The 11,357-nt window shown below is 36.5% G+C and overlaps 1 protein-coding gene across 1 annotated transcript in view; it reads right to left on the bottom strand.

Annotated features, from left to right (window-relative positions):
- Positions 1–11,357, bottom strand: part of EFR3A (EFR3 homolog A (S. cerevisiae)) — an 82,087-nt gene that overhangs the window by 57,686 nt on the left and 13,044 nt on the right. Inside the window, exons 4-5 of the mRNA XM_009323359.1 lie at positions 4,240–4,316; positions 2,305–2,432 (exon numbers count right to left, since the gene is read on the bottom strand). Coding sequence (XP_009321634.1) covers positions 2,305–2,432; positions 4,240–4,316 — 205 coding nt within the window. The remainder of the gene's footprint in view (positions 1–2,304; positions 2,433–4,239; positions 4,317–11,357) is intronic.

The raw sequence follows: 11,357 nt of genomic DNA, 5'->3' as shown, positions 1-11,357 counted from the left end.
CTCATACAGTTGGCCTCGGCCCATCGATCCAGCCTGTCCAGGTCCCTCTGCAGAGCCTTCCTACCCTCCAGCAGATCAACACTCCCGCCCAACTTGGTGTCGTCTGCAAACTTCCTGAGGGTGCACTCAATCCCCTCATCCAGATCATTGATAAAGGTCTTGAACAAGACCAGCCCCAAAACTGAGCCCTGGGGAACACTGCTCGTGTCCGGCCGCCAACTGGATTTGACTCCATTCACAAGGATGACTCCACGGTGCCTTCTGCAAACCCCTCAAGCAGGACCTGCCTTTCATGAACCCGTGCTGGCTGGGCCTGATCCCCTGGTTGTCCCGCTCATGCCTTGTGAGCGCCCTCAAGATGAACTGCTCCATAATCTTCCCTGGCACCGAGGTCAGGCTGACAAGCCTGTAGTTCCCCGGATCCTCCTTCTGGCCCTTCTTGTAGATGGGCGTCACATTGGCCAGCCTAAATTTCCAACTATAAATCCCAGCATTCTAGTCTATAGATCCTCTGTCTATCCAAATCCCAGTACAGAAAGCCAACAACTTATTCATGCTCCTGCACAGTCAGACAACATGTTAAGTAAACGAAAAAGAGTAATGTAGATGGGCGTCACATTGGCCAGCCTAAATTTCCAACTATAAATCCCAGCATTCTAGTCTATAGATCCTCTGTCTATCCAAATCCCAGTACAGAAAGCCAACAACTTATTCATGCTCCTGCACAGTCAGACAACATGTTAAGTAAACGAAAAAGAGTAAAGAAAAGCAGGGAACAAAATTAAGTACCCTAAAGAACGGCCATTAACTCATTCTGTAAGTTATAAAAATAGCTTTTGACAACATGAAGGCAAATAATGATGGCCTGTGATGGATATTGCAACTTCCTAGACTCAGTATTTTCCTACTCCATTTCCACATTCTTTAAAATCTTCTCCCTCTTTTGACTCTACATTCTTTCGAATTTCTAGCTCAAATACGACTTAAGAGTATGACAGTTTTAAAGTTCACATTTAAATACAGTTTAGCCAAAAGGGCTGAAAAGAAAGACATCCCCACTTCCCAGTACCCTGAATGACATTCAAGGGTATATTGGGTTTACATGGCAAGGTATTGGTAGCAGGTGGGCTGCAGGGGTGGCTTCTATGAGAAGACACCAGGAGCTGCTCCCATGCCAGAGAGCCAGCTCCAGCTGGCTCCAACACAGACCCACCACTGCCCAAAGCTGAGCCCATCAGCAACATTGGTAGCACCTCTGTGATAGCATATTTAAGACTGAGTAAGAATGAGTAAAAGATGTTGCGCAGCAGCTGTGAGAGAGGAGTAAGAAAAAAATGTGAGAAACAGCCCTGCAGACACCAAGGTCAGAGAAGACCTTGGAGGAGGTATTCCAGGCACTGGAGCAGAGACTCCCCTGCAGCCCGTGGTAAAGACCATGGTGAGGCAGGCTGTCCCCCTGCAGCCCACGGAAGTCTGCAGTGGAGCAGATATCTATGCTGCAGCCCCATGGCGAACTCCATGCTGGAGCAGGTGGATGTGCCCTGAAGGAAGCTGCAGCCCATGGAAAGGCCACACTACAGCAGACTCCTGGCAGAAGCTGCGGCCCATGGAGAGAAGCCCACTCTGGAGCAGGTTTTCTGACAGGACCTGTGACCTATCAGGGACCCATGCTGGAGCAGTCTGTTCCTGAAGGACTGTACCCTGTGGAAAAGACCCACACTGGAACAGTTCTTGAAGAACTGCAACCTGTAGGAAGCACCCGTGTTGGAAAAGTTCGTGAAAGACTGTATCCTGTGGGAGGGACCCCACCTGGAGCAGGGTAAGAGTGTGAGGAGCGACAGAAACAAAGTGATATGAGCTGACCGCAAGCCCCACTCCTCGTCCCCCTGCTCTGCTCGGGGGGGAGGAGGTAGAGGAGTCTGGAGTGAAGTTGAGCCTGGGAAGAAGGGGTAGTGGGGAAAAGATGTTTTTAGCTTGTTTTTATTTCTCACTACCCTACTCTGTTATTAATTGGCAATAAATTAATCTTCCCCAAGTCGAGTCTGTTTTGTCCATGATGGTAATTGGTAAGTGATCTCCCTGTTCATATCTCAACCCATGTGCTTTTCCATCTTATTTTCTCCTCCTGTCCTGCCAAGGAGGGGGAGTGAGGGAGCGGCTGAGTGGGCACCTGGCAGCCAGCCAAAGTTAACTCACCTCAGAGGGACTGGGTCTGTCTTACCTCCTAAATGCAATCAGAACAAATATGATGAAATGCAGCTACCTGTTAGCACCTGTTTTTAATGCTGTGACTTATTTCCTTACCCATAGCGATGTCTGACAACATCTCTGCTCAGTCTCTCTGCTAGGTAAGCACCAATTCGATCCAGCTTTTCTGGTGCAGAAACCGCATAGAAAGTCAGCTTCTCCATATCAGCTTTAACAAGACCATCCTAAAAACAGACATACAAAATATAAAATAAAAAAGTTCACAGAAAGTATAAAGCTTTTGAAGTGTTTTTCCTTTTGTCTACTCAATATTTAAAGATGTGAGCCATACAGATGGGAATAAACTACTGAAAAAAAAAAAAACCAACTTTTGAGCAAAATTGTCAATAGCTTAGCTGCAAAAATCACCAACATAAAAAATTAAGTAAATATTTTTTAAAGAAATGAAGCAACTATCTTCCCCCATTTTTTTTGGGGGGGTGGGTGGAAACATGTATTCCAAAAGAAAGTATTTAGTGAGATATGTAATCAGTTCTAAGACACACTTTTTCCCTAGTGGTACAATGTCATTTTTTTCTTTTCCCATTGCCCCCCAAAAAGTATATTTGATGCATAATTTTGATGTTATATATAAACAAGATTTTAGTTTAAATATTTTATTTCTTCAGTGTCACATCTTGGACAAGGCTGACATACAGGGTACCTGAAGGCTAATTGTTAGAACAAGATCAAAGATTAACATATTAGTCCCAATGTGAATTGTGATATGGGTCTCCTCAGGTGAGGTTATAACTATCAGGAAAGAAGGATAAAGCTTTTTGTCTTCTTTTTTTTTTTTTTCCTAGAAGTTCACAAAAACATTATCTTTTTCAAATAAATGACTGATGCTTTTAACACACTCATTATTAATTAATGCATTTTATCAAGCAAGTCTTCTCATATTTTAGAAACGGCCTGTAACTCAGAGAAACATCATGGACTGGCTTGTGTCCTGCACTGAACCAATGAATATTAACAAAAGCAGAGTCTAAGGAATGCCAACTCAGAGCTACTGAGTGAAATTAAAGCTATAAGACTACAACTGTAGCAATTCCGGGTGTTTCTACACCTGTATCAAACAAGTAGATTAAAACAAATAAATCTGTATAACCATATCGTTCCATGCATTCAACATACTGTATACACAGAAAACATTTTCTTTGAAGCCAGTAACATACACTTATATAGTAACTAGCACTCAACAACATAAAGAAAAGCCCACATATTTCATAAGATGTAAGCCAAACGTTATACAAATGATGACTGTTCTACTTACTTCTACTATAGTAAAAGATAACAAAATCTGGTAACACATTTAAAAAAAATACAGCAGCAGAAATATAAGCTCTCAATTAGTCTGAACCACCATGTGATTTATAGATACAGGCATTAGTAAATGGTAACATGGAAGTTATTTATTTCCACAGAGAGTAAGAGCTGGCCTGTAATACAGCTCCAAGACCGTTCAAGTGACATGAAAAAACTGTATAGGAATAACTGGAGAAATTAAAAACCAACAACAACAAACCACCTCTTTGGATCACAACAGTCTACCAGAACTATAAAAACTTACGTAGTCAATACATAAAGAGTTAGAAAATTAAAATCTTGTAGAAAACCAGAAAATGTTCACACCTGCACACATAACAAAACAAGTCTCTGTGGTTCTAAGTAATTATGAAGTTAAGCACTACCTCTGCTGCAGAATATCCTGCTTAATTAAATCTCTGTTTCTCTGAACAAAACATAGCAATTTCACTCTTCAATATGCACAGCCTTGCTTTGAGAAGGGAATTAGACCGGAGGATCTGTAGAGTTCCCCTTCCAGCTAAATTATTCTGCTAACCTCTATTAAAGCTATGAAGCACTAAAGCAGAATTTACCGTAAAATATTAAAATAGAAAATATTTTTTAAAAAAAAAGCTAAAACAGTAGTTACTAACCAAAAATTTTCAAATGCCAATCCCTTAAAATTTTAAAGTCATCACTCACTTTTGGATCTTCAGGAAATATGTTATCTACCAGACGCTTGTAGCGAGGTCGCAAAGCAGCACAGCAACAGCACACTCCTGCAGAAAAGATATATCCAACAGAATTTAGAATTAAGTTGTAGGAACTCAGGTATTTTCATTTGAAGTGACTAGCTGACAAGCAAGGAGGAAAAAGATACAATGAATTCAGCTGCTTGTTACTATCGGCAATAAAGCAAAATTAAGGTAATTGAAAATAACTGAGAAGTCAAATAAGCAAAACTACTATTATAATATAATACATGAGAAAATATGCAAGCACCTTGGATACTAGAAATGTACCTGTCATCCAGCCATACTTAAAAACATGCAGAAAAATCAAGACATTTCAAGATTTAGCAATATTAAAACCAAGGCTACTTCATTTCCTGTTTTATCTTCATTCTGAATGATCATTTCAAAACATAACTAAACATGCATTACATTCACTCTTCTACCAAAAAAGTCAACTACGAAATCTTCTGTTTTACAAGCACCAATATAAAGCAATATAAACCACAATATACAAAACAAACTCTCCCTTCATTATCCCACTATTTTACTGGGCGTCCGACAAAAGACAGTCACTTGAAGTGGAGAAAGGAATTTTTCTGATCTCATTTCTACTTTAATACGAATACTGTACTCATATAATCAGAACAATACATGTAACTTGCAATTTTATTAAAGAGTCATACTGCCTGCTCTAAAAAGATAGAAATCTACAAAGTATGGTTTGTTTTTTCTAGCACTCAGGACTACTAGAACTTTGAAATAATTCCAGTTTATATTAAAATATAGCACCTGAAGTAAAAACTCAACACGAAAAGAAAGTAAAAGTTTCTAGATATCTGTCCAACCATTCTATCAGTGCAGATTTATTCCCAAGGAATTTAAATGTTCTGACAAACCAGGTTTTAAATGTTTCAGTGGACATATTAACAGACTAACTCACTAGTCAGGTCTCACGTCAACATTAAAGCAGCTCTGATGCACAAGAGCCACTAAGTAGAAAATAATACACTGAATAATAATATACCAAGTATGCATGCAGATCTTTCAAATCTCAACACCTAGAGCATTCAGAGTAGCTAAAATATTGTACAATATCTTAAAAGTATCCATTTATATACTCCAAAAATCATAAAACATTTGCTAAAAAAAGTAAAAGCTGCAAAAGCTTTTACTGCAAATCAAAATAGGGAAAAGAATGAAGGGTATCTTGGCAGTAACTTTGATGAATGTAATTTATCTGCAAGTTTTTCAGGCTGTGAGGAAGTATTAGGCAAATACATCAGGATTTGTATTTTTTTTACTTAAGATATCCAAATAACCCTTGTTGTTTTTAACCATATTTATCAGAACATCTGGGAGATTAATGACAAAGTCTTCCCCTGCTGTATTTTTTTTTTTATTACAAGACTCTACATGAGTAGACATCCTCCCTCTATTCCACCTGTTTTCTGATACTACTTGTCTTTTGGACCAAAAACAAAAGAAAGAATTCTGCTCATAGTCTGACAACTTAATTCTTGCAATTTATTTAATCAAAAACAATTATCAAAGATAGATCTGATTTTAAAACCATGCTTTAACTCTAAGTTCTCCTAGTGGTCTTTTAACTTGGGTCATGAATTATAGTCATATATCACCAGTAAGATGAACACAGACTTATGACTTCAATACATAACTGTGAAAACAAAAACCACTCAAGGAATAAACAACTGGAATATTGAGAATTTTTGTGTGAAATCGTACTTTGTTACTACTGTCAAGTTCTTCATACGACTCCTGTTGACATCTCCTACTCACAGAGGTCTAACCAATGTAAAAATCTACATTTACATAAAAGCTGCAGGTACAAAGTAGGTAAAAACAAAGCTATTTCATATGCCACTGGAAAATGTAGGTATCAAGAGGTGAAAACCCTATTTGACTTAAAACAGCAACAATTCAGACAGTTGTACAAAAATATTCTACTGAGAGCAATGTTGTCTAACATTTTAAAAGTAAGTAAAATCATAATAAGAAAGGAGTACTTCATTAGTGTCTAGTATATCACTCAGTATTGGGAAGTTCAAGTAAGACCAAAGTCCACCAAAACAAGACCTAATATTGTTAAATGTTTCTTGAGTTAGGTTTGCAGCTCTGCACCTGGCTTAACACTCTCTGTACTTGTGTCTTCCTACTTGATTTTCTACCTTATGGACCTCTAACATTGGTCCAGAGTAAACAGCATGTTTGATTACTACTAAGTGTAAGAAAATATTCTTACAATAACTGTAGTAAAATATTTTGCTACAGCTATCCAAACCATAACAAGAACAGAAAATATTGTAAAATACTGCATGCAAGACAGAGGCAATTAAAAATACTTCTAGAGTTAGTTTCTCCTTCTTTAAGTGACAGAAGAAGAAAATCCTTGCAGAGAACCACAATTTAAATCTTCAGATGGTTTTTTAGAACCATGTAAGTTACAAAAATGTAACATAAAACCTGGATACAAGTTACTCCTTTGAGAAGGATAAAATATATCAGATAACAGTACCAATGCATCCTGGCAGCCTTACCAGATCGTTTCAGTTAATGGGAACTCAGTATTGTTCAAATACTGCTCTTCAAATTTATGGCATACAGTGAATTTTGACATAAAAAAAGGCCTAACAATAAGTATATTGCATAAGATTTGAAAATTTTCTCTTCTCCCCATCCTGGATTTTCAGTAGCATCTTTACATTGCTATGTATTTAATTATAGCACAGTTTACATAAAACAAAACAAACTTTTCAAAGAATTCTCTATCATCAAAATATAAAACTAAAATTAATATGAATATTACTGTCATTAAAAGAACTTCCTAAATTAAACAGAACATTCAAGTACCAGAAAGTGAGAGTTAGTCTACCAAAGCTTTCAGCCTCCAAAGATATTTTGAGTAGAGAAATTCAAGCAGAACACCATCAGAAAAAAATTTAAGCGACAGGCTCTCCAAAGAACACAGAAAAAAAGAAAACCAAAAGCAAAAATTAACAGTCATGAGACAGATTTTGTGGAAAAACTATTAATCATTGCTCAGTATTTTGATATAACCAGGAAAAATTAATAAAAACACAGGAATAGGTTTTAAAAAAAAAGTATGAATATAAAAAAAAAAAACACCACAAAAATTAAGTCTTAACAACATAGACTGAACTTAAAAAAAAAAACAAAAAAACAACCTCAACAAAATCTAGGAGCATTTCACTACGTAGACCAGAAAAGATGAATGTTGTAAAAGATGGATAAAAGCTCAGCAATTGAAAATGGATTCTCTACTTCTTGGATAGAAATTTAACCCAGGTGAAAGTTGATCTACATAAACACATTCGTTTCACACAAATAAGCTGTTTTGTAGGTCTACAGAACGCAGTCACTAAGCCCGGTAAAAAGAACCTGTTCCATTTTATGCAGGTTTATCAACAAAAAAAATCCTATGACAATTCCCTTTCAGTGTCAGGGAAAATTTGCATTCTCATGGTCTCCCCCTTGAAGACATCTTTATGTCATTTTATACAAGTAAATATAAAGGTTAAAGCAGTATCTACAGCGAAGCTCACACTGTTACATGACAGTCAATGTAAAAGGTTTAAAAAAAACCCAAACCCCCTATTGTTTACTTCTCCAATAGTGGGATTTTCCAAGTTTAAACATGCATGTTCTCTTCTGCTAAAGGAGTCCTGTAATCTGCATGTTACATGTTAAGACTGTACATATTTACCAGCTGTACGGGTACTTCTTTTTACACACATTTATTCTACACAATAACAGTAAGAAGAAACAGTCCATGTTATCAGAAAATGGTAATTTCACCTACCCAAACACATACATGGTCTTGGTTCAAGAGCAGAATTATAATCATAGGCTTTTTCTTGCTCAACAGTTGGAACTTGAACATACTGCCTCATCCTGGATATGATTTCACTCCCCGGGTACTCTCTCCTTTTTCTGAAAATTGCGCTCTCACACTAGCATAGAAGCAGTTACTTCACGCGAAGGCTCTGCAATACTGTAAGCTTATCTGATTAGCGCTGTGACATCTACATAAAGCCACCAAACACGTGAAAAACTTCAGTATCAAATTCTGTTAACAAGGCCAGGCACAAGAAAAGATAAAAGAATAAAAGATACATCGTCAACGTGTGATTCACAGCTCGTCGAATGAAACTGCACAAAGCCAGTTTCATTACTTCAACTTCCCTGGAACATGCAGTCATTATTTCTGTGACTAGAAGCAAAAAATCAATATAGTTTCAGAAAAAACTGTGTTCAGTCAGCTGCCACATATCACTGTAGAGTGATAAATATTTTAGCAAAACATACTCACTTGATCTTGCTGAAGAATGGCCAGAAAAAAAAATATTTCAGGCAGACCACTGACCAAAAAGGCTTTTTAAACAGAAGGGTTTATCTCTAAAATTAGAGAAGCACTTTAAAAATTAATAGGTTAATGAAATTAACATTATCTCTAATAAAACTTCAGAATTTAAGAAGCAAGGATTACAGAATTTAAATCCTTAACATCCTTTCTCACAAAGATTATGATATATCAGGTAGAAAATCAATTTTGAGTTAAGCAGTTCTGAAGTTACTTTCTGGCTTCCCATTACTTGTCATCATTTTTTCGTTTTACTTCCTACGTTACAACCACTTGGGTAACAGAATACAGGATTTTCATATAGGTATTTTTTATAAACCCTGGAAATTATACGGTACTGTTTTTAATAAAATCACAACTAATAATTTCCATTAAATAACACTTCCATAACAATTTTAGACTGATGAGACTAGTGCTAATAAACTAGTGTTTACCGCAAATAAACTCAGAGAAAACAGAGCTGCACAGAAACTGTCACCACATAGTTTACTACAGAAACCCTACAGTGTGAATTAGAAAAACACACATTACAAGAAAGTTTTATTTCAAATGAGTTTGTCTGAATATTCACTGCTACGTCTTATTCATACAAAATTACAGAAAAACAGAACCTTCAAGCTGGCTTTAAACATAAAACACCAAGTTCTGCCCATCAAATTTAAAACTGCCAGATTATTTTCCTCTTTATCAACACCTAGCAAAACAGAAAACAAATGGATTGTTATTATTTATCTAATACTAGAATTTCTTCCAAAATATTGTAATGCTGTCTAATATTGTTGTCAACTGTTTCCAGAACATTAACAACCTGAAACAAGATTTCATGTTCACTCACTGAATATTTTTGTTATGACCCAAGCTTGGATCTGGTAGTCTATATCTTTATTGTCTATCTTCCAAGATTAAAAAAAAAAACAAAACAAAACAACCTTATTCTATCAAAGAATAATATAATTAACATAAGAGTTTGAATCTACAGATAAATGCGTGTTTTGCTAATATCAAGAAACAGCAATATTAAAATTACATTTGGTTGCTCAATGTACTTAAATATAACTGTGTAAAAATTGAAAACTTCACTTTTATACATTAAATTTTCATTTTACTTATTTTTCTATATCTGAGATGAGAAATATAAACAAAAAGAAAGTTGTTTCAAATATCCAGAGGAAAGTGCACAAAGTAACACTTCAACCACTACACTAACTATACGTGATTAGTTTTGAACTGTTAACATCAGTTGATGCATTTAATTCAGAACAAAAACTATTTTCAAGGGCACTGCCCTTCCACTATTAAAAACAGATGAAATATTTTAGAACAAGAAAATTATTCTGGCCATATAAGGGAGTTAATTAAAAATATTCTTCAACCTGCTATAAAAAGAACAACTGCTGTAAGGACATGCTCCTCAGCCATCGCAATGTCCCTGTAACGCACTCCCAGAGGGAACAGGACTCATCATTTAGACAGGACGAACTCCCATCCCCCAGATAAGCCTCTCCTCCACCTCTCACCTTAGTGCTATTTGACTTCTAAACAGCTGGTTTCTAGCCTCTCTCCACCAAAACGCAGCAAAGAAAATGTCCAGCATGTAGATGAAATTTCTGTCTTAAGAACACAATATTCATCTTTATGTCAACTTCTGATGCCCATGACAGCAAAATCTCAGGAACAGCCAATGTGGAAAATCCCATCCACTACCTAGGTTTGGCAATTCTACGTTTATTTTTAGAAATATGTTGCTGCTCAGATAATTTGAAACAAATGGAAAAAACCCCAACTTTCTCCCAAGAATTTATTCTTACAGTAGAGCTGTAAAGCTAATTATAAAGCTAATTCTGGTGAGATATGACTTCAAGGTGTGTTCTTCTATACTTGAATCAACATGCAGAGATGCTAGAGTGAAAAGCATGTAAAAATAATTTGAAATAAGCCTTTTGTGAAAACATGAAACGACAACACATGTCAAGCTACGAGTAAGAAATAGGAAAAAAAACCCAAAACAACCCAACCTAGTCAAATAAGGCTTACCACTAAGCTTCTTCATTGAAGTATTCTTTTCAGAACCATTAGCAATTAAAACAAATCCCCAGGGAAGATATTATCTTTGGGACGGTGCCTTTTAAAGACTTCTAATCCATTAAAAGGAAGTTTTCCATTACATCAAGTTCTCCGGTTGCGTTCTTTTTCACAAGTTCCACCGCCTGCGGTGTTTCCATACTGTCTCTTCTTTCTCCCACCTTTGTTGTTTTCACATAGTAACTTTGTTTTACTTGCTCATTTCTGTTCTCTTCAACACCGCCTCCTCCTTTCCTACTCTGAGATAGTACCAGAACTCTCTATTTTTAATACAGTATTGAGAATATCTAAAATTAATCTGGTTCCAGTGAAAGAAGCTTTACGGCTTATTATGAATTTTGCTTCTTAGTTCTCGTCCTGACTTACATTCCTATTAAGCTGGCCATAACAAGGTCATTTACGTCTCATCACTAAAGCAATACAAAAAGGAAATTTTGTCACATTTTGACTTCAGAAGACACCTGGAAAGACACATCTACATAAATCTCCTTGACCCCTCTCACTCACAGCTGGCACCGATAACCTGTTCACAGTAAAAAAAATTGGGTTCCGTTCCTGCTTTCAGTATTGGGTTCGCAGTCAGAAAATGAGTTCTAGGTGATAAA

Source organism: Pygoscelis adeliae, unplaced genomic scaffold, assembly GCF_000699105.1.
Source record: "Pygoscelis adeliae isolate BGI_AS28 unplaced genomic scaffold, ASM69910v1 Scaffold103, whole genome shotgun sequence".
Taxonomy (NCBI): domain Eukaryota; kingdom Metazoa; phylum Chordata; class Aves; order Sphenisciformes; family Spheniscidae; genus Pygoscelis; species Pygoscelis adeliae.
This window is presented reverse-complemented; position numbering and strand designations above follow the sequence as displayed.